Source organism: Ptychodera flava, chromosome 3 (assembly GCF_041260155.1).
Source record: "Ptychodera flava strain L36383 chromosome 3, AS_Pfla_20210202, whole genome shotgun sequence".
NCBI lineage: Eukaryota > Metazoa > Hemichordata > Enteropneusta > Ptychoderidae > Ptychodera > Ptychodera flava.
Genome location: NC_091930.1, coordinates 20635268 through 20659324, shown reverse-complemented (window position 1 = coordinate 20659324; position 24057 = coordinate 20635268). Strand labels below are relative to the sequence as shown.

The 24057-nt window shown below is 39.0% G+C and overlaps 2 protein-coding genes across 3 annotated transcripts; both read right to left on the bottom strand.

The window, feature by feature from the left end:
- Positions 1–673: 673 nt before the first annotated feature.
- On the bottom strand, positions 674–21831 carry LOC139129716 (uncharacterized). 2 transcript variants are annotated; one of them, XM_070695392.1, is made up of 15 exons: positions 21615–21831; positions 21170–21295; positions 20840–20995; positions 19748–20022; positions 19106–19243; positions 9082–9360; positions 7649–8077; positions 7188–7321; positions 6688–6834; positions 4218–5688; positions 3805–3930; positions 3325–3483; positions 2458–2733; positions 1880–2017; positions 674–1671 (listed from the first exon to the last, which is right to left on the bottom strand). In XM_070695392.1, exons 4-15 carry the CDS (start codon positions 19941–19943, stop codon positions 1640–1642), a joined length of 3525 nt encoding a protein of 1174 aa, XP_070551493.1. In that variant the 5' UTR covers positions 19944–20022; positions 20840–20995; positions 21170–21295; positions 21615–21831; the 3' UTR covers positions 674–1639. The 2 variants fall into 2 exon arrangements, with proteins under 2 accessions (XP_070551493.1, XP_070551494.1); XM_070695393.1 differs by lacking the exons at positions 19106–19243; positions 19748–20022; positions 20840–20995; positions 21170–21295; positions 21615–21831 and adding an exon at positions 12348–12646 and having other exon boundaries at positions 7188–7336.
- Positions 20805–23766, bottom strand: LOC139128143 (uncharacterized). Its single transcript, XM_070693984.1, has 4 exons — positions 23758–23766; positions 21890–23069; positions 21170–21295; positions 20805–20995 (listed from the first exon to the last, which is right to left on the bottom strand). Exons 1-4 carry the CDS (start codon positions 23764–23766, stop codon positions 20805–20807), a joined length of 1506 nt encoding a protein of 501 aa, XP_070550085.1.
- Between the last annotated feature and the right edge of the window lie 291 nt (positions 23767–24057).

Genomic DNA, 24057 nt, shown 5'->3' with positions numbered 1-24057 from the left:
ACTTATAATCTTCGGAGACTCTGCCCATTGGCCTCACTTTCTTAGGGAGCAAGATATTTGGTTGCTGGAGACCTTAATCATGGTATTTATTTATTGATATGAAATGTTTCCGTCGTTGCATGCTAACGAACATTTCACAGGGCAGATTCTGCGTTTCAAAGCAGACTAAATCTTACAGCCACTATCATGTTGCCGGTATTTCATCCGCACTCTACATTTTGATAAATATATCTCACACACGTGTAAGTATACTATTGTAATGTTACAGGGTATTAGAATGTACACCAGCTGGTGTATGGTAAATTTGTGCAGGAGCATTATATACTATTCTGAGATACATTGTAAGAAATAAAATCTGAAGAAAAAACAAAGTCGTGTACAACTGTTATTCCACTGCGATTTTGAATCTTTCCCGCTTCTCCGGTTGCTTGCCCTGAATGGAAAACTCTCCACTTGTCTATACTCCTTTCAACAAAACTCCGAACTGCCCTCTGCCTATCGCAGGGTTTTTCCACCAACGTTACCGACGATCAGTTCAGTAGCCGAAGCCTTGGCTCTGCTATCCAATTTGTAGCTGCCTGCTGATAAATTAAATTACCCCGGCCGAGAAACTGCTGTAAGAGCGCCCTCTTTCGCAAACACTTTTTCGCACAATTGTTTGTAACCTTAGCTTTCTACTTGCAGCTTCCCAAAAGTAGAACGATGCAGTACACTACTACCATGTAGGGTGAGTTGGAGAATGGTTTTGGTCGGTTTCAGCTAGAATCATAATGCGAACGGTTAAAGTAGCCCACTAAGAATTTACAAATACAAATATACAGGTTCCGTAGCATAAATCTTAAACAGCAGTTTTGGCGAGGAAATGTCTTCTTTTAGTGTGATTTTCTCATGTTAACATTGATTTACCAAAAATTGTTGTTTGAGTAACGATATAATTGTTGTTTTTACATTTGATCTAACCCAACAATAGACTAACATTTTCTTCGTCTTAACCATGGAACGAGCCTGACGGTTTATTCAATTAAATGCAGATCAAGATTATAGGAGGCCACTTATGAAGTTTTTTTATCCTGGAGTATGACGTCGCCCATTATATTATATCATCGCGAATAAAATTATTTTAATTAAGCTTGCAAATAAAAATACAAGGTCGGTACATATCAAGATAATTTGACGTATACTTATGGAATATTGATACCGAATTGTCAAATCCTTAACTGTATGCAAAAGTAATGCATAATGCCTTAAAGCATTAATAAATGAAAAATAAGCCAAATAAAATTAATCCTCGGACCTAATGACAAATATTGAAGTCATCTATGCCAACCTATCTCTGATATCATATTGTAATGTATCCACAAGTATGTCTATTGTTTGATTTAAGTCTTGTGTTGAACTAAATGTGAAATTGATTGCGATAGAGAGGCTTTTTAGCTTCTGTTCAAAACGTATGTGAATTGGTATTAGGAAGTCCTTATGGAATGTCTCTGGTTATCTACTAGTTCCAACCATGAGTGTAAGCTTTAATTACAATTGAAACATAGTAGATTGTCTGCTTATGGTAAAACGTCCTCTAGAGTACGGAATGTCCAGTTGAATACGTCGGTACAACATTGTCACGATGGAATGATGTCGCTCCTTACAACCATATTGTCTTCTCCGGTGGAAAAACTATATGAGAGAAAGCAATATTTGTGAGTAAAACATCCATAAAATTCAATATTGTTCTAATAAATGCCAAAAAAGCACAACAATTAGCTCCGGGTTCTTCGCGCTTTGAATTAAACATTTTGCTTGTTCCATGTGTAATATGAGTATCCTTTGTGAAATACCTTTTTTCCAACCCTGTACTGAAAATTGTGAAATCGAAACGGCTTACCGTCAGTGTAGTCAATCTGCTGACTCCCTGTCTTCTTTAACATGTCAATATGTTCCGGAAACTCTATCTGATCTCGATATTCGTGATATTTTCGGAAATTCTTCTTTTCCCGATAGAGGGCAGCCAAATAGTACAAACCTGTAAATATAAATAAGCTATGTTAAGCTCCTATTGACATATTCGAAATGGTTAGGCCCATAAGTTTATAAAAATCAAATAAACTGTCTGATTAAGCGGGTTGCATTAAAAAACAAGTTTATTAAATCAAAAAAGAAGACGAATTCCTTAAATTCAGTCGAAATGTTTGTTCCTATCTCTTTTAATTCAATCACATAAAAGTATCATGTACTATTGAAAATGCGTTACATGTTGAATTATGTATACTTAGGTCAGTAGGTTAGGTAGGTAGGTAGGTAGGTAGGTAGGTAGGTAATTATACTCTGTATGTGCCTGAATACATGCTTGCAAACATATTGTATGCATCCATGCCTGCACGATTGCATGCATCCCTCTGTGTACAACGCCTTATCTTAAAATTTACCCGCGAACTGATATAAGTGATCCATATGTGTTCTTACCCAATTGAAATGAATCATTCGTCTGTGGGATTTCTTTCAGTTTAATATCCCAAGCTTTAAGGAGCAATTCTTCAGCCTTGTCGAGATCCCGATTGTCCTCTTGGATGAGATAGTTCCTGGCCAGGTTTGTACAGCTGATGGCGATGTCAACATGTACATTGGTGCCGTACTTTCTTTCCCAGTACCTCTGTCTCATGTCTAGACTGTCTTGTAGGTACTTGAAGGATCTTTTGAAGTCCTCGATATCCTGGTAGAAACGGCCAAGTTGGTGTAGGGCTAAAAGAGAGTCGAAGTTCATGACTTGTCGAGAAAACTGTTGATTTAGTTGCAATAGATAAGAATACATTTAGTATTTAAAAATAGAGTAATCGTTTTCACTTCACCTCGGCACAAATCTGATCCTCTTTCGACTGAAGCACCGTTTAGTTTCGACTCTTAATATAACATATATAATGAACATAATTGGAACTAATTCGGGATTACTGGACAGTGAACTATTGTCGGTTTAATCAGCAAATGTAAGCTCATCTTCTTTTCCCTTTGAGCAATGCATTACTTTTATGAGTCTTGTACAACATTGAAACATTCAGCTATATGACAGCCAACACTTTGAGGAAATTAGACAAAAAATATATAAATCATATTCTCATAAATTAGTTATAATCGTGCTATTATATACAACAACATTATGTTATGGACGTATGGTTTAGTCCTATTTAATTCGTTCTTCAAGAATAATGTCCTTCATTCAAAAGTGCAGATTTGACGAAGAGATTGAGCGTTTTATTCTTGGGTATTTAAATGCTTAAATGGTCAAAATCTTTGATGTGATGATGATGTTATCTTATACATCTAGTATATACTTGCCATGGGCAACACTGTAGTGGTCACTGTTGTTATCATACTTGTAGTACTCTCGTTTGATCTTGAGGGTCTCTATCAGCAAACTTTCTATCTCCTTCCTTTTTGTTCCGTCCTGCATATAGATCGGGTTGTTCTGCTGAGCTCTGCCTACACCTTGCATAGCTGTAAGACCAAGACATTTCAGTGGTTAAACACCAGAGAGATATATGGTTTATCCTTAAAGGTATACTGTCACCTGTTCGAATTTTGCCACAGTGACCACATGGAAAGAGAAAATCTAACCAATCACAGATTTTAAGCGGGTGGCCGCTTTTTAAAAACAGCGCCCTCGCCTTGAACGCCCCTTTGACCATATATGGGCATATTTAGATTACAGGTGACTGTATACCTTTAAAGAGTGTGATGTGTAATTCGTTATATAAAGACATGGAACTGTGAAAAGGGTAACTGTGAATCATGAGAAAAGTCGTCATAGCTAAATACCGAAGGCGATTCTTATGTCTTTGGCACCATATAACTTCTCATACAAAGCAAGACATTCTTCAAAGCATTCTTCAGCCTCAATGACTCTGCCCAATTCAAAGTTGACTTTTCCTAGGAAACGCAACTCTGTAAGAAACACAGAGACCAAAGGAAATGTTAATGATAATAATAAAAAGCGGAAATTCAAAACGTTTTAATTTGTTAATAAATATATGGTTAAGATGTTTTCTAAAACGGGGCTAAATTACTGTGTGCAATGTCCATAGGCCACCTTCTGGTACGCCTGCTTTGCTGTGCACTGTGCGTGTCTTTGTGTGTTTCACGATGCTGCAGAAATTTTAGAGAATTTGACAATCAGCGATTGGGACTTGAATTGACATGGATGCAAAATTTCACCTATCTGAACAACCTACCGTCGGCCAGATCGTACTCTGAGCCTTTAGTTCTCCATCGGCTGAGCCTGGCCATCAACTTGTATAAGAGGCGAGCATCCTTCGTACGCCCAAGTCGTCTTAGGTAAGTGCCAACAGAAGAGAACAACGGTCTGGTATTGTTGAGGTCTTGAATGTCATCCTTTTCCAGGGATTCAATTTGTCTTCCAAGAGCAAGGGTGTGGATAGCTATTATCAGATGCCGGTCTTGAATAGGTTCGTTAAAAAGAACTTCAAAGTTGTCGGCAGCTGCCTGCTGCACTTTTGGGAACATGCCCTCAAGTACACGCATGGCGTTGTTAAGGCTTCGGATTTTATCCCTGCGGGTGACGAATTTCAGGAATACAACCTGTTGGACCAGATGGTGAACTGTGAAGGCCCCGAACCTCGTGAGTTCATTATCAGTGTGCGGTTCTTCATGATGTCCAACAACCATCGCAGCTAGAGAAACTTCCTTGAGTTTTGCTAGGTGTTGATGAACTCTCTGACATATTTCAACTCCACTCCTGGAATCTCCACCGCAGTGCACTTTCAGATGATCTCGAAGAGCTCCATGGACCAGGTATATTGCTCCATCAACGAGAAGGGCGATTTGTATTCGCGATGCAAAGCATGAACACAAAAGAATGAATTCTTTTGTTGCAGCATCTTCACACAGCTTGTCATAGTTCAGTTTCCAAGTTGTTAGGAAGTTCTCTCGACTTGGGTCAAGCATCAGGGCGAAGAAATTCGCGTCGGTGTCTCTCTGAGCTTTAAGAAAGGAGACAATATCATTTTCCTCCATGTGGATTGGAGCCTTTTCGAGCTGATCACTGGTGAAACTCTTCAACTTGAGAGTGTTATTTTGTACGACCTCTCGAAATCGGGAAGCATAATCTTGCCTTAGACCATTTGCATTCAGCCAGGCAGCTAATGGATCAGTTTCGGCAGCGTGTTTGAAAATGTCGAGGCGGCATGTCTCGTATAATCTTCTGTATTGACTGAAAGTTAAGTTGTACTGAGTGATATATCTACTTGCTTGTCTTAGAGCAAGTGGGTGGCCATGCAAACCACCTACATCGCCGAGCCAGACGAGAGCTTCGTATTCTTCTTTGTCCGAGTATTTAATCACGTCTAACTGTCTTTCAGCATCTTTTGGAGTAACGGATCCATTATTACCAGACATCTTTTCTCTAAGCAGATAGATGGCTGAGTCCCTACCACTCATGAGGCTGACTTCTAATAAGCGGCTGTTTTTATACCAATTATCCCAACCTACACCAACCCTGGATGTTAACAAGATGTGACCATGACGTAATGGTGGAGTGCTTGGAAAAACAGTCGCAATGAGTGCTATATCATCGGCGTCATCGATAACCAGGAGCCAGTCTTTATTCTTGTGCAACCATACCAGAGCCAAGCGTCGAATGTGACTAGGTGTAACATTGTCATCATCTAAGTGGATGTTAATCGTCTGGATGTGAAACGTTTATGGTAAGTTTTAAATGTTGAAATGCTGTGCAAGCGTTATGATATTATGTGACAAGTGTTGTATATACAAATGTTATGAACAATACCAAGACAGATTAATACCTCAGGTATATTTCCGCGAAAGGGTCAATTGACGTTCCAATTGAATTCGTTGAAAATCCGTTAACAACAGCACATGTCGAAAATTACAAACAATTACAAAAATCATGTTTCAAAACTGATTGATTATGTATTATTATATAAAATATGACAAAACACTAACCAATACAAAATCGGTTGTTTTAAGGACTTCTTGCGTGCGCCATTTTCTAAGCTCGCGATTTCCTGGAAATAGCCCTTCATTTCCACTTTCAAAAATGAGAAAGCGAAACACACGTATGTAGAATTCATTCAAGACGTTGGCAATTAATTAGCGACGGACGGACATAATGGAAGTAAGCGCAAAAATAAATTGCGCTGTTCCGATAACATGGTTTTCAAAAATAGGGTAGGTAGGTCGGCAGGAATTTTTCCCAATTTTTTTTAAATATGCATTTTTCAGGGGTTCAGAGCAGTCAAACACTGGCCACAACATTTCCAGAAAAATGTACCATACATATAAAAGGGAAAAAATCATAAAAGACATCCTCATTCGAGCAAATATCAAATGCCAATTAACGAACGCGTGATTGTACGGGTTTATTCTTTCGTTTTTTTACTTCCGTGTTTATACAGCTCTAAAAAGTTTAGGGTCGGTGGGTAAAAAAATAGGTAGGTCGGGTTATCGGAGCAGCACATTTTTTTTGTTTGGCCTAATAGGGATATTGTCAAACCTCGAGAGAGTGGCCGCAAATAGATATTTGCAAGAATGCAAGGTGGATTTACCATTCCTTTGTTGAAAAACGATACCATCTGGTATTGCATAAAAATATTTCACGACGTAAGACTCAGAAACCGCTTAAATGGTATATACTGAAGTGGAATAATTATCAATGGCACTTACCATTAACAATTTCTTCAATCCGAAATCGATCGATGTGTTAGATTGCCCGCATATGTAAAAAACTCCACCAGTATACTTTTTCCATTCCTGATAGACATAACGTGTTGCTATTTCTGTTTTTCCACATCCACCGAGACCATTCAATATCTGAAAAACAGATTAAACATGTGACATCGAACGGGAAACTATGGTTTGTATATTATACCTTGGAAAGGATCTCTCTCTCTCTCTCTCTCTCTCTCTCTCTCTCAATCTAACAACATTTGAGCAAGGTCGTAAACATATTGAACAATGTCCGTAATCTATCTTTAGAGATTAAATCGATGCGATCAGAATTTTAATATTGATTCTTTTGTTTGCTGATGGTCAGTATTTTGGGATTCAAATATTTTCTCGCCTTAAGCGGATGAGGTAACAACACAGTTAAGGAAGTGAGTGTGGTGTACACCCACTTGTAATCGGACTGCTACTGATTGACAAGTGTGGCGGCGTTAACTCACCTGTACTAGCACTTCACCCGGTTCTTCGGGTCTACAGCAATGTTCCTTGTACTGTTTCCGTATCTTTTTCAAACATCCCTCATGGCTTTCGCCACCGAAGACTCTTACAGGCTGTCGCAATTCAACTGGCAAACCTAAAGAGATATGACCTATGGAATATTAAACTTGCGTAAGAAATATATGCGTAAGTAATATATCGCTGCCACAAAAAATGTTGAACGAACAAACAGCTGCTGTATATGAAATGATTTGCGCTCCTTAATTGATTATGTTAACCCAAGAATATTATCTTGTCTTTAGCATAATCATACTAATGGTATTATTGTTGGTGCGGGTACCATCAGAGACTGATCTGTAAATCACGTCAACATAGCGGAAAAGTTTATCTTGCATTTCACTTTTGATCATGCACATTTTGTGTTCACAGCCTATGTACATCATCAGTGTTTGTTAATACTTACCTTTCAAGGAATCTCGCTGACGGACAAATGCAATCACAGTTGCTGCAAAGAGCGTGATGACGAAAATACTGCATCCAGTACCTTTAATCAGTGGCTCGGTTTCTCCGAGGTTGCAAAGTAGTGGTACCACCATGGATAACACCATGACAGCAAAAGATACCGCGAGCACACCAGTAAGCCTTGATCTCCACAGAGGTGTTCTTGTGCAGAAGTGAAATCTTTCAGGTTGATGGCCTGGCAGCGGCATAGAGGCTGGCATCGGTTCCTGGTATTCCTGTTCCTCAGAAATCCTACCTATTGTCTCGGGTTCGGGTTGTAGAGCACTTTTTGTTCGTTGGCTTTCTCGTTCTTGCACTGCTATGGTGCGCACCGTTCCTATACCAGCTTCTCCAGTTTCTTCCGTTGACGACGGAATGGTGGGGCAGGTACCTGTAAGGGCAAATGTACCGATAAAACTTGTTTTTGGGGTGTTCCTTGTCTTATGCAATATTTGTATGGTCCGTGACCCATCTGTCGATTCTGTATGAATATACGTGCAGATCATGCCTGTTATGATGAGTTAAGGAAGCGAAAGTGACGGAAAAGTGAGCTAATGACACATGAGGTTGTAAACGCCTCGAAAGTGAAAGACAAAAATCTACTGCTCAAACCTTCCACTCCCGTTCAAGGTCAAAAATAAAATAGTTAGGCATCACTCTACAAACTTTGGCAGCGGAGAAACAAAACATTACATTTATCACAAAATCAAACTCCCTGTGTTAAAGGTATACTGTCACCTGTTCCAATTTTACCATAGTTACCATGGAAAGAGAAAACCTAACCTATCCCAGATTTTAAGCGGGTGGCCGCTTTTAAAAAACAGCGCCCTCACATGGGCATTTTGAATACCAAGGAACGCCCCTTCGACCATATATGGGCATATTTAGATTACAGGTGACTGTATACCTTCAATTCTATTGTGTGGAATTCTATTTAGTGGAAATGTTCAATTTCCACTAAAATAAAACGTGAATCGTGGTGCAATAATAAAAATGTCATTTTTTCATTACATACTGATATACACATGCCTGCAATTACTGTCTCTTTGATAGAAAAACACATCTACAAGTGTATTTTAATTTTAAAGGCGATCATAAAAACAGAGACAGCATTCGATAACACGATTGGAACTAATTTGGGATAATTGGATTTTCATATTTTGCAAATTTCTCACAAGTGTTAGGTGCCATATAGCTGAATGTTGCAACATCGCATATTACTCATAAAAACAAGTATGTATTATAAAAACAAAGGCAGATGAGATAACATTTGCAGGTTAAATCGACATTACTTCACCATCTAATTGTCCCAAATTAGTTCCAATCGTGTTCGATGTACTTTTCTTTCCTCAAGGTGGGGAGTTTCAACTGATGATTTCGTCACATTTGACCTACCAGATAAGAAGGAATCTGCTGCAGTGTGAAGACCAACATGTCTCAGAGCGTTAGCGAACCAATAGTCGGTTGCCTCATCACCGTTCCTCAGAATCCATTTCCACACGATCTGATATTTGAACTCCTGGTAACCCTTGCCGGAACAGTCGAATTCGATAGTCTCTAGCTCACTCTCGCTGGAAAGTAGATGCCGACCGAACTCTCGGATACTGGTAGAAGGTAGGTTCTCGGTCGCAACGACGTATTTGAATGGTACTGACGAACATCCGTGCAATGTCCCTGTGGCAAAAGAAGACAGCATATTTCTTTGAATTTCGGTCGCAGTGATTGCAAAAAGGATTAACTGGTTGTACTGGGGAATTTTTTCAGCGGCTAAAAATACGTCTCGGGCCAAAGCTCGTCCCAGTGTTCCCAATCAGGCTGCCACCGTTGTGGACGGGATGCAAAAACTAAGCTCAAACCGAGAAACCAATTTTGTTTGATAGGAGATATTATTCTTTTCTCACTGACTCGTTCAATCGCTTTGCCGTGAGTCAAGCGGGAATACCAACGGAAGCCTGGGTTCGTAATGTCAAACTTGAAAGCCAGCACTGAAATTACACTCCAATTTAAGGAAGTATAGAGGTATGGACAGGCCATTTCCTGCGGAAGATAGTTCAAAAAGCCAAAACAGTGAAACTACGGAAGAATGTATGTGTCATATCGGCGATGGAATATTGTCACGTGATAGAAGAGAAGGAATTGCGTAGAACTTCCTTTCAGAGTATCACAATAGCAAAAACGCTTTAGCAGAACTTATATCATAATACGTCCTTATCACTCGTACACATACGCCTCTGAAAGTGTCTTCAATACGTATCTAGGCATACATGTGTCAACTACAAACAAAGACCAAAGTATACGTTTTGAGCGTGATTTGGCTTTTCATAAGAGACATTAGATGAATGCACACGAAAGTGTTCTTGAATAAACGTATTGAATGTTCTGCTATGGAATAAAATAGTTGGAAAATTACAACATTTCCTAGGAAAGCAACCGTACGGCAATGTTATGTTAAATCTCTGGGTAACCAGGTCGATATGACGTCATCAAACGACTGAAAACGCATGGATCTAAAATCGTCCTCTTTTAAGTCAACATTTCTTTTACTCATTAAATGTAGTATTCACGGTTTGAAACTTAAAATTTTAAAACAACCGTTTTACATATCTTAAATGGTGCCTCTACTTTCTTTTGCATTGTTTCAACCCCAATGGGAAAAGTCATTAAATAGAGAAAGGAGTACTACTTTGCGATGACAACAACAGCCAGTGGGGAGAAACTGACGTTGATCTGTGCTCAACATTCAGGCTCGTTTCTGAGACAGTACAGCTATCATTTACATTTTTCCATCGCAATCTGCGCGAAAAAAAATTGATAAATGATCCTTCTGTCAATAAACCTTACACGTTTCGCCTCAACTGCTAGGCCTATATCTAATCACTTTAGTAATACAACAGTCCCCGTTACCAATAAACTACTTTTATATCATCCAAATGAACTGCATTGTGCTGTTACTGTGTGTATGAGTGTGTTCGGGTAGTTTCAATTGTTTGCAAAAAATACGTACCCACATCGGATTTGTTCAGCCCTGGGCGTTCAAGAAAAAAGTATTAACGCTCAGTAAGACTTATATGGCAAGAAGGCGTTGCTTTCCATGTCTTGCAGATTTAAAGAATTGTAGAATTTTTTACGTTGCTTTCCCTATCAGTCTATATTGTATTCATTAACTCAGCATGTCTGACGATGACACTTAAACCATCATGGTTCGTTTCAATGTAACATTTTACTTTTCTCTGGTAGATAAAATATGAACTGCAAATATACAGAATAGAAAGTTTACAATATGTTACTAAATTAAAACTCATTTCTAAGTGACCCTCTAGTGAATCAACTATGCTAAGAAGTCGCAGCTTCGCCTTATATATAATTATCTTGGCAACGAACTTCATCTTGCTCCTGCAGCAAAATGTGAAAAGCGAAATACGTTCCTTGTTCCTTTTGGAGCAAGCGTCAACTTACTTAATGAATCATCTCTTTCTTTAGTTATTTGGTCGTAAATAGCTAGCACGTTTTGTGCATCCATAGGTAGCCGATTTCTGCGCTAACATTGAGCTGAATTTATAGAACGTTGTAGTGGAATGACTTTCTAAATTAGAACACCTCTGACCGCAACAATACGTTTGTAAAAGGTGATAACACTGATGAAAGCATAGACTTTAGGGTTTATGATGAAAGTAACGTATGTTGGGAAACATTGACAAGAGTAAGTTTCGATCTAAATGAAAACAATGAAGGTCGACCATTCGAGTAACTTTGGCGTCTTTTTAAATTTTCAATTTAAGCAGCTTTTTAATGATGATGTGATGTATTTTTGTCTGCGTTGCGTTAAACGTCCATTCAAATTCACGACCATAAGCGTATTGACCTTCAACACAATCTATATGTAAGATATGGAGAAAATCTTGAAGGTTATCGTTATCTCCTGACCACAGCACGTACATTTTGTTTTGTCGTGCACATATGCCTTGTACACTTTGCCTATGCGTATTACAGCATAATTGTACATAACACGTGTATCGGTTAAAGGTTGGTATGAAACACAGGATAAATAATAATTTTTTCCCACCGACGACAGTTCAGTTGGCTTATTAACTCCAGCGACGGAGAATCGTGACAAAACACGCACAGGGTCGTTCAAATGCGCCCCTGTCGACGGAGGTCAAAAATGTTGCTGTAAAATGGTAACATTACACGGCCTCATCTATGGTGTACCCACGACAACCTCTGTGCGTCTGTCGCAAAGCATAAGTATACCAGTATTTCGGTTGGATAATGCTAGGTCTTGAGAATCCACTAGCTTCAACTTATGAGTCCTTTTCACAATTATTAATCTATCTCAAAAACTACATTTTCCTTTTCAAATCCTAAATTTCATTTACAACCGCCGACTCCTCAGATGGTTGTTACGGCGTGCGTGTCTGTGACAAATGTTATTGTTTACAAATAAACTTTAGCCTAGAAAAGAAGTCTTTTATCCAATGCATCATAATTTCACATCACAGAATCGACTGTTTCGGCTCTGTCGAAAACTTTGTAATTCAAAAGACCTCAGGATGAATTAAAATGAGAAAATGGATTTGCTGTACTTAATAACAACGGATAAACTGTTACACTGGATTCGTTCTTACAATATGTGGAATAATTGCAACAAAACAACCACTCACCAAGCGTCTTAACACCACTAAGGCCTTTCAGCATATCCTTATCATTGTCCTGTTGCGAACACTCTCCGTTGATCGCCATGCTCTCGCAAATCGTGAGGCAGAAATAGCCAAATACCCGACACCAAGCTACCGTAAACACAATGCTTCCCCTGAGAGGCACGTCGTGAACGCGCTGAAATTTACTTTGGTCTTCCGTTCGAAATTTGCCAGCTCTGAGCTCAAAATGGTCTCACACGCGCGTCCCGTGATCATTTATACTAAATAATGGCCCTGTCGGAACCAATTTCACAAGAACACAGGATGTCACACACCGAAAGATAAATCGTACGGATTTGGTTCCGTTTTTTAGTCCCTGGGCGTTGTTTGCATCACTGACGACCTCACCAAAGGTTAAGTCTTTGATATGGAAATTTGATTGAGGAGGAAAGAAAACACATGATAGCATTACGGTCGGTCCCTCATGGAGCTTATTTGCAATGCAAATATAGACGTAGCTGGGATTGTTTGTTTAGCCATCGTGTTGATATAAGTTATGCGATTCCGAGAATGCAGAGTACATTACAATAAATTTCCTGAGGATGCCCAAAGAAATAAAATGTTTCGCCCATTTGTCAGAAATAGCAGAAGAACGGGTGTAAATTTTGTGAATTCAATCAGCCATTTGCAAAGACTAATTTTTAAATCTGACAACAAGCTCGAACAATTTGTAAAAGGGGAAGGTGTATAGTGCCCTATATGGCGTGCCACCCAAGCAGAAATCTGTCTATGCGTCTCATCATGGCACACCCGACGTTTTACACCTCTGCACGTGTACTTACATTGCTTATGAGTCTTTTCCCCGATACAAACGGTATAACATTGTCCATTTATAAAGATGTATGCATAACCATAGTATTCAATGCAATATATTATATCATACTTTCAGTAGCTTCAAAGTGACGTGGCAGGGTTTGTTGGGGACTTGTCGATCACATAATAGTTAACTTTACTGTCAGCAAGGCTTGTATTCAGAGAGCTATAGCAAGCCAAGGCTGATATTTCGAGGGGGTCGAGAGGTATATGAAAGATCGGGCGCAGAAAGTACATATAGTACAAAGTCTACGATGCTACTTTAGCTAAAGTCGGACTTATACACATGACAGACAGGGGACAGAAGACCGAGGGACAGGCAAGCATGGTCCTATTAATTCAGTACATTCTCGAAGGATTTCGAACTCACAACGTACCGCATCCAGTCACTTAGCGAATACATCATAGTCAAAGTCATAATTGACTGCTTTCACATAACAGAAGTCACATTTAAGTATGCATGTGAGGCTCATGGTGTATTTGGTTGAGACGGAGAGTCGAAATCACTGCAGTCTGCTTTCTAAGAAAATATGTGATGCAGTCATCCCACCAAAGACAGTATATGCTAAGTTCGCCATGATAAAAAATACATGGCATCGTAGGCTTCTTTGCGTTACTCTGGTCTAGTCTTTCCTAAACCAAGTAAGGATTTCAATGGGGACCAAGACATGGGAACAGGGAAAGGACGTTTGTTTTGTTTTTGAAATAAGAGTTAGTAGCCGGCAAAATCACCGGGATCCGATGTCCTTGTTATGGAGCAGAAATTGTTATGGTATGTAGGCACGCCTATTTTACTTTCACATCGTCGTTCATCATACGAAGAGATTATGACAACAGGGCGGGCAACAAACCGTAATCTTGTCCTGGCTTTCATGCGTTGTAATTTAACTAGACGCCACTCCAACCCCTTAGAGGCTACACAAGTTGACCTTCTCCAACCGTCGAGAATTTGAGCATAGTAAAGCAGCCCTTTGCAAGCCGGCGCGGCCGCGTAGCCAGGTTTTGCTATGTGTTTTGGCCATGGGTTTGTCTATGGGAGGAGCCTAATTAATGACAGAGGCGCGTAAGAGACGTCAGTCTGTCAGTATTTTTTCCGTAAGAATCAAGTAAGTGTTGCTAACACTGAATACTAATGATTGCTTTAAAATAACATATAAAAATCTACTGGTGCGTAGCAGACTTTCACATACAGTCTGCTGTCGAGATAGCCTTTGCTATCTTCAATGTTAACGTATTACGCATAATAATACAACCATTTTAATGTGTGTGTGTGCCATAGCTGGACGTGATCGGTATAGCACTTTTGTATGCCGGAAATTCTGTCAAAAAACCACTCAACCACCACTGCGCTCTCTCTCTCTCTCTCTCTCTCTCTCTCTCTCTCTCTCTCTCTCTCTCTCTCTCTCTCTCTCTCTCTCTCTCTCTCTCTCTCTCTCTTATTTCGAAATTAAATCATAGCAAGGAGAAGACAACCCAAGAAAGGCATATACAAAAATGAAAACAATAAATAAGACGACCTATTGTAAAAAGTATAACATTATTGGTGACTTGATTTGCTCGTATTATTTTTCTGTCGCTCAAAATATTCTCGGAAGTACAGTCTACAGAAATGCCTGTCGCTCTTCGGGTTGAATTGTATAAACGATATTAAGGGCGACGTTGAAAGTTCAACACCAGTTACATGTGCATTTCTGCAGACTGTACTTCGGAGAATATTTTGAGTGACAGAAAAATAATACGAGCAAATTTTAGGCACCAATAATGTTATACTCTTTATAATCGATCGTCATAAATATTATTTTTTGTATATGTATTTGTGTTTGTATTTGAGCACACACCACCATTGTTTCATGAAATGGCAATCCTTGATGTTTTTAAGCAATATACTTATTAAACTGTATTTTTTGTTTATGAAAACATAAATGGAAATTTTCCTCTAGAAATTCCTTGTTACTTTTCAAATATTCAACATTTGTATCCTGCTCGATCGAAAGATAAAGGAAATCGTCTCATCCCTAAATATACCACTAATATAGACAGTATTCAATGAAACACTCTGGCTTTACACTCTGGAACCAAATCCCAGAAAGTATAAGGTATTTGAAAATTAAATGAGATCTTGAACGTCATCTCTTGTTTATCTTATATGTTTCTTTGCTCGCATGTATGTTTTATTCTACCATAAAGTTTTATAATTTATGTACTTACATTGATACAGAATTGATTTCAAACAGCCAGGCTAGGCCTCAATGTTCAACACGGCGTTCTAGCGCAAAAATATAGATTCAGCGATTGTGAATGGTAGAGGGCTGGACTCGATTAGTACGATACTATTTTCTAGTCCCTACTTAATTTACTAATCCTTAATGTGTCTGTATTTCTTTCTATTTTCTTTTCTGTTCTATTGGGAAAAAATACCCTTAATCCTAAACACTGTACTTTGCGGGGGGGTGAACGAAAATGTCTTTCATCGACAAATCGGTTCGAGGAAGGGACGCGTATTCGGAAAATAAATGTGCATGTTCGGTTTGAATTCAGCGGAAGGAAGCTCTATATAACAAGTATATCTGACTGTTCAGATCTAGTTTTGTATCAAAATGTGGACCGTTTACCATCCATGACAGACACCGTCGCTTTTGTCCGACCTGTGCTGGGATTGAAGAAAATAAGATCACAAGTCTACGGCGTAATTCCCGTGCAATTTACAGCGTATAGGAAGCTTGTAGATGTTTGTTGGCGATTATCACTGGCATTAATGACTCATTTCAAAACAGCCAATCAGCTACACAATAGATGCTCCTTTAACGGCGACTCACTAAGCTACTTTGAATTACAACCGACCAATCACTCATAATCTTCGGAGACTCTGCCCATTGGCCTCACTTTCTTAGGGAGCAAGATATTTGGTTGCTGGAGACCTTAATCATGGTATTTATTTATTGATGTGAACTGTTTCCGTCGTTGCATGCTAACGAACATTTCACAGGGCAGATTCTGCGTTTCAAAGCAGACTAAATCTTACAGACACTCTCATGTTGCACGTATTCCATCCGCAAACTACATTTTGATACATATATCTCACATAAGTATACTATTGTAATGTTATAGGGTATTAGAATGTACACCAGCTGGTATGTGGTAAATTTGTGCAGAAGCATTTCATACAAATCTAAGATACATTGTAAGAAATAAAATTTGAAGAAAAAACAAATTCGTTCACAACTGTTATACCACTGCGATTTGGAATCTTTCCCGCCTCTCCGCTTGCTTCCCCTGAACGGAAAACTCCCCGCTTGTCTATACTCCTTTCACAAAAACTCCACAATGCCCTCTGCCTATCGCAGGGTTTTTCCACCAACGTTACCGACAATCACTCCAATAGCCGAAGCCTTGGCTTTGCTATCCGATTTGTCACTGCCTGCTGATAATGCAAATTACCCCGGCCGAGAACCTACTGTAAGAGCGTCCTCTTTCGCAAAAACTTTTTGGCACAATTGTGTGTAACCTTAGCTTTCTAGTTGCAGCTTCACAAAAGTAGGACCATGCAGTACACTACTACCATGTAGGGCGAGTTTTAGAATGATTTTGGTCGGTTTCGGCTAGAACCATAATGCGGAAGGTGAAAGTACCCTACTAATGATTTTCAAATACAAATATACACGTTTTGTGACATAAATCTTAAACAGCAGTTTGGGTGAAGGAATGTCTTCTTTTCGAGTATTTTTTTCCATGCATACATTGATTTACCACAAATTGTTGTTTCAGTAACGATATAATTGTTGTTTTCACATTTGATCCAACCCAACAATAGACTAAGATTTTCTTTGTCTTAACCATGGAACGAGCCTGGCGGTTTATTCAATTAAATGCAGATCAAGATTATAGCAGGCCACTTATGAAGTTTCGTATCCTGGAGTGTGACGTCGTCCATTATATTATATTATTCACGAATAAAGTTATTTTAATGAAGCTAGCAAATAGAAATACAAGGTTGGTACATATTAAGATAATTTGTCATATACTTATGGAATATTGATATCGAATTGTCAACACCTTAACTGTACACAAAAGTAACGCATAATGCCTTAAAGCATTAATAAATGACAAATATGCCGAATAACATTAATCCTCAAACCTAATGACAAATATTGAAGTCTTCTATGTTAACCCATCTTTGATATTATATAGACTTGGTTCAAGTCGGTGAATTTAAAAAAAATAAAATCATTTATAATAGTTTCTCTTGTGTCTCTTTTATTTCGTACAAACCTATCCGGAATTTGGCAGCTCACGCCAGGTTTTCCCAGCGATTGAATGCGTCACGTTTGAGTCTGCGCAGTAGTGAGTTAGTTTCTGCCGGATTCACCGACTTGGACTTCTTGCAAAGTACAGGCGGTGAGACGGACTGTGTACACAGTGACGTAGAGCAATTACAAAATGATTGACAGTCCCCGCCGTTATTCTGGCCAATAAGAAGAACGCATGCTAATAAACCTCTGCATGCATTAAAAAGTTTGTTGTCATCTCCGTGCAAAGCCAGACATCGAGTAAGTTTTATATCTGGGCGAATAATGGCATCAAGTTCGTACATCAACCGCGTTTAGTTTTACAACTGATCGGTCGACCATCGCTAATCATGCGAGATTACCAAAGAAAGCTTGCTGAGATTTACATTGAGGGAAAAGATGTGTTCGTCTGCGCACCAACGGCAGCGGAAAATCACTGACATACAAAGTCGCCCATATTGTTTTGATTTCCATCGCTTTGGGCACGTAAGAGAACAGGCTACAACTGTAAGGACGGTGTCTTTTTCCATCCTTGAATAACCGGCGACGATTTTCGCATTTTGCAACATGGGCCCCACAAACAACACAGAATGATATTTTCACGCGTTTTCGGTGATACAACAGAGGTCGTCCTGACTTTTGTGGGAGTGATCGCACTCGACATTTTGTCAACAACGCCATGTGAGTTTATGCACGTCTCGTTTGGGTCAATGGTAACTCCTCCAATGTGTAAAATTTAGTGATGTCATCTTATGAATAATATATGAGTAAAGAAAACGTCATCTCATGAATAATTTATAGCAACGCAGATCCTGCAAGAAAGCCAAGTCTGTGATTCCGGGTGAAACTCCGCTGTATAGCGTTCACTCCACTCATCGTGTTCACCCTACTCATCGCGTCCACTCACGCGCGCGTTTCACATGAAAGCAGAATACAAATCATTGCGTTCACTCCACTCAAACATTCACAAATCACAGACTTGAACCAAGTCTAGATATGATATTGTAATGTCATGTATCCACAGGTATGTCTATTGTTTCATGAAAGTCTTGTGTAGAACTGAATGAAAGGCTTTAGCTTCTGTTCAAAACGTATATATATATATATTATATATATATATATATATATATATATATATATATATATATATATATATATATATATATATATATATATATATATATATATATATGAATTGGTATTAGGAAGTCATTACGGAATATCTCAGGTTATCTACTAATTCCAGCCATGAGTGTTTAATTACAATTGAAACAGTAGATTGTCAGCATATGGTAAAACGTCCTCTCGAGTATGGAATGTCCAGATGAATACATCGATACAACATTGTCACGATGGAATGATGTCGCTCCTTACAACCATATTGTCTTCTCCGGTGGAAAAACTATATGATAGAAAGCAATGTTTGTGAGTACAACATCCATAAAATTCAAGATTGTTCTAACAAAAGCTAAAAAAGCACAAAAATTACCTCCGGATTTTGCGCTTTGAATTAAACACTTTGGTTGTTCCATGTGTAACATGGCCTACAGCTGAATGAGTATCTTTTGTAAAAGACCTTTTTCCAAACCCTGTACTGAAAATTGTGAAATCTAAACGGCTTACCGTCAGTGTAGTCAATCTGCTGACTCCCTGTCTTCTTTAACATGTCAATATGTTCAGGAAATTCTATCTGATCTCGATATTCGCGATATTTTTCAAAATTCTTCTTTTCTCGATAGAGGGCAGCCAAATAGTACAAACCTGTAAATAACAAAAAGCATTGTAAAGTAAGGCTTGAATTGTCTCAGATATACAAACATTACGTTTCTTTCATTCTTTAATTTGCTGAAATGTATTGTCATTGAGAATTTCTCATTGTATATATTTTGTATGCATGTATGGATGTATGTATGTATGTTTGGATGGATGGATGTATGTATGTATGTATGTATGTATGTATGTATGTATGTATGTATGTATGTATGTATGTGTGTGTGTATGTGTGTATGTATGTATGTATGTATGTATGTATGTATGTATGTATGTATGTATGTATGTATGTATGTATGTATGTATGTATGTATGTATGTATGTATGTATGTATGTATGTATGTACTTTCAATATTCTGAATATGCATTCATGCATGCACTTGCGTATGTTTACATACATCCATGTTTACATATACCTCTGAGTATTACGGCTAATCTTATCGGTATCAAACATGGCGCTGAAAAAGATGACAGTGATTCAAATACTTTGCTTACCCAATTGAAATGAATCATTGGTCTTTGGAATTTCTTTCTGTTTAATATTCCAAGCTTTAAGGAGCAATTCTTCAGCCTTGTCGAGATCCCGATTGTCCTCTTGGATGAGATAGTTCCTGGCCAGATTAGTACAGCTGATGGCGATGTCAACATGTACATTGGTGCCGTACTTTCTCTCCCAATACCTCTGTCGCATGTCTAGACTGTCTTGAAGGTACGTGAAGGCGTTGTTGAAGTCTGCTGTATCTTGGTAAAGCGGCCAAGTTGGTGGAGTGCTAGATGGGAAGGCAATTATATGATTCACTGGGACATTGGCCTTAAAGTTTATCTCTTACAACCAATCATACGAAATACTCTCAAGTCCAAAATAACCAAAACTATCAAGATATAATATGACATCCTTTATCAATGACTGCAATTATTGCAGTGCCAGAATTTTAAACTTTGTTAAGATAGCTAAGAAAATATAAGATTTCAAACCAGCAACAATTGATACTTATTCTACCAACGACTATTATGATCTCGCGACCTTAACACAAATTATTTTTATTCATGTACTCTACACTACATAGTGTACAAAAAATTCTCAAATTTCGTCCAAACATATGTATGCGCTTTGCCATTCTCGGTTCATGTGTCTAATTGTGTTCTTTTAATTCAAAAGTGCGGTTGAGAGCAATCTGATTACAATCAGACATAGAGATTGTGACGTTGACACCATTGCTTGTTCTTTGCTGCTCTCTCGTTAGCCGCTAAGCTCCTCAAGATCGCTTTCAAATCTCGTGCAACGGCCACAACAGCCGACCAATCGGGAGAGACCTACATCTGCCACTAGCTGTGGATTTCATAATTGTTAAACACCACCTGACTGGCTCCTGCAAAGCGCCAGATTTGAATGTGGTGTGATGATGCGACTAGCAGCCAACGAGAATGGCAATGAACAAGCAAATGTAGAAATGTCACTATCTCCACATCTGATTGTAGTCCAACTGGTTTGAGGTGAACCAGACGTGTCCTAAGTTTGTCGGTACTTTATGGTAAAAGGGAAAACATTCAGCTATGCCTTTTCTTTCAAACCTTCTGTATACCTACCGTGTGCAATACTGTAGTTGTCACTGCAGTTATCATACTTGAAATACTCCCTTTTGATCTGCAGGGTCTCCAGTAGTGTTTCTATCTCTTTCCTCTTAATCGTATCTTTCATATAGGTCGGGTTATTTTGTTGAACTCTGCCAATGCCCTGCATAGCTGCAATACCAAAGAAACACAGGAGTGGTGATTAAACATTGCAGCCGTTTTATATGAGTTTTTGGGTGTGTTTGATATTCGTAGGGAGTATGATGTTTGTTTGTGTAATAAATTCATGGAAAAGGTGGAAACAGAGCAATACTATCAATGATGGAATAGGAGTCATGACTTTACCAAAGGCGATTCTTGTGTCATTTTCACCATACAGCTTCTTATATAAAGCAAGACATTCTTCAAAGCATTCTTCTGCCTCTGTGAGCCTCCCCAATTCAAAGTTGACTTTTCCCAGGAAACGCAACTCTGAAATAAACAGAAAAAACTAAGTTGCATCATTCACAATACATAGAAAAAATCTAATAGTTTTCTGCCTGCAAGTAAGATGCTAATTAATGAATACATGACATAGGATTAAATATCACTTAAGACTACTTAGAGCATCTACCTTACTAGCCGCCTACTGTTGCTCCTCCTGTGCACTTTGCGTACATCTGTTGGCACAACGCTCTTTTCAAAGTTTTTCAGTATTTTGGCAACTATGACATTTTGCATAGATTTAGAAAATCAACATAGACGCTTGAATTGACATAGTTGCAAAACATTAAATTCATGTAGCACCTACCATTGGCAAGAAGGTACTCGGAACCTGTAGGTCTCCATCTGCTAAGTCTGGCCATCAACTTGTATAATAGCCGAGCATCCTTCGTACGCCCAAGTCGTCTTAGGTAAGTGCCAACAGAAGAGAAAAGCTCTCCAGTTGTGTTGAGGTCCTGAATGTCATCCTTTTCCAGGGATTCAATTTGTCGTCCGAGAGCTAGGGTGTGGATAGCTATTATCAAATGACGGTCGTGCATTGGTTCACTAAAAAGAACTTCAAAGTTGTCAGCAGCAGCATACCCTCCAGAATACGCATGGCGTTGTTGAGGCTTCTGATTTTATCCTCACGGGTGACGAATTTCAGGAATACAACCTGTTGGACCAGATGGTGAACAGTGAAGGCCCCGAACCTTGTAAGTTCATTATCAGTGTGCGGTTCTTCATGGTGTCCAACAACCATCGTAGCTAGAGAAACTTTCCTGAGTTTTTCGATGAGTTCGCGAACTCTCTGACATATTTCGATTCCACTTCTGGATTCGCCACTGCAATGCTGCACTTTCAGGAAGTCTCGCAGAGCTCCATGGCCCAGGTATCTTGCACCATCCGCCAGAAGGGCGATTTGTATTCGCGATGCAAAGCATGAACACAAAAGAATGAATTCTTTTGTTGCAGCATCTTCACACAGCTTGTCATAGTTCAGTTTCCAAGTTGTTAAGAAGTTCTCTCGACTCGGGTCAAGCATCAGGGCGAAGAAATTCGCGTCAGTGTCCCTCTGAGCTCTAAGGAAGGAGACTACATCACTTTCTTCCATGCTGATTGGACGCTCTTGGAGCTGATCCCTAGTGAAACTCTTCAACCTCAGAGTGTTATGTCGCACGACCTCTCGCAACCGGGGAGCGTAATCCTGGTGTAGATCATTAGCCTCCAGCCAAGCAGCTAGTGGATCAGTTTTGGCAGCATGTTTGAAAATATCGAGGCGGCATGTCTCGTACAATCTCTTGTAATGACTGAAAGTAACTTTGTACTCAGTGATATATCTACTTGCCTGCCTCAGTGCCAAAGGAAGGCCATGCAAACCACCTACATCACCGAGCCAGACAAGAGCGTCGTATTCTTCTTTGTTTAAACGTCTCATCTGCTCTAACTGCTTTTCAGCATTTTTCACGGAAACACTTCCGTCATTGCCTGACATCTCTTCTTGCAGTAGATAGATCGCTGAGTCCCTACCACTCATCAAATTCACTTCCAATAAGCGACTGTTTCTATACCAATTATTCCAACCTGTGCTAACTCTGGATGTTAACAAGATATGACCACTGCGTAATGGTGGCGTGCTAGGGAAAACAGTCGCAATGAGAGCTTCATCATCGGCATCATCAATAACCAAAAGCCAGTCCTTATTCTTGTGCAACCATGCCAGAGCCAACCGTCGTATGTTAGCAGGTGTGACATTTTCATCATCTAAGTGACCGTTCACCGTCTAGAGTTAAAGAGTAATGGAGAACTAACAATCCGCATCTCTTGTGTGTTGTCCATAAGACATATCATATTTAAGAAAAGAACAAGTTTACAGAGAAGCACATTTACAGTAGACAATTTCCTTTCTACATATGTATCCCTCGAGAGTTGTAACTAGTTGATGTTTGCATGAATTCACCTTACGTTTACAATTACTAGCCTTTAGAACTATCTAATGGTAGTTGGATTCGTACATCAGAAAACACGATTGCAACTAATTTGTGATAATTGGATTTTCATATTTTGCAAATTTCTCAAAAGTGTTAGGTGCCATATAGATAAATGATGCAATATCGCAAATTACCCCCAAAAAAAAACAAAAAACAAAAACAAGTGTATAAAATAAAAAGAAAAGCAGATGCGATAACAATTGTAAATTAAATTGACATTACTTCACGATCCGATCTTCCCAAAGTAGTTTCGATCGTGCATCAGAATTATATTTTACGGAGACACCGATAAGTGGGAATTTAAAGTATGGCGTCGTTGGATAACATGCTTGTGTCAGAGAAGAGAATAAGTTATGCAGGAAAGTTTATACAGTGAGGAAGAATAATCATCAACTTATGCATACCATCAGTAAGTTCTTCAAACCAAAATCAAGAGAAGAGTTAGACTGCCCACTTATGTAGAAAACGCCACCAGTATACTTTCTCCATTCTTGATACACATATCGGGTTGCTATTTCTGTTTTTCCACATCCTCCAAGACCATGCAATATCTTAAGGAGATAATGTGAAAATGTGAAGAGTAAATAATGATTCATATGTAATGTGCTCCAAAAAACTAATATCTCTCTCTCTCTCTCTCTCTCTCTCTCTCTCTCTCTCTCTCTCTCTCTCTCTCTCTCTCTCTCTCTCTCTCTCTCTCTCTCTCTCTCTCTCTCTCTCTCGCCCTCACGCGGTGAACACATGGGATAAGAGAGCTCCGCCTTTTTTTGGCTTTTCTGT

What these genes read in the sequence shown, in the direction of transcription:
- LOC139129716 (XM_070695392.1), bottom strand. Translation starts at nt 19,943, where the DNA reads ATGCGACAGAGGTATTGGGAGAGAAAGTACGGCACCAATGTACATGTT. An exon ending in AGCAGATTCCTTCTTATCTG is followed by an intron (nt 8,078 to 9,081) that starts GTAGGTCAAATG and finishes TTGCCCTTACAG; the next exon opens with GTACCTGCCCCACCATTCCG. An exon ending in GCAGATTGACTACACTGACG is followed by an intron (nt 1,672 to 1,879) that starts GTAAGCCGTTTC and finishes TCTCTCATATAG; the next exon opens with TTTTTCCACCGGAGAAGACA.
- LOC139128143 (XM_070693984.1), bottom strand. An exon ending in CGCCATGCGTATTCTGGAGG is followed by an intron (nt 21,296 to 21,889) that starts GTATGCTGCTGC and finishes TGTTTATTTCAG; the next exon opens with AGTTGCGTTTCCTGGGAAAA. An exon ending in TGACACAAGAATCGCCTTTG is followed by an intron (nt 20,996 to 21,169) that starts GTAAAGTCATGA and finishes TTGGTATTGCAG; the next exon opens with CTATGCAGGGCATTGGCAGA.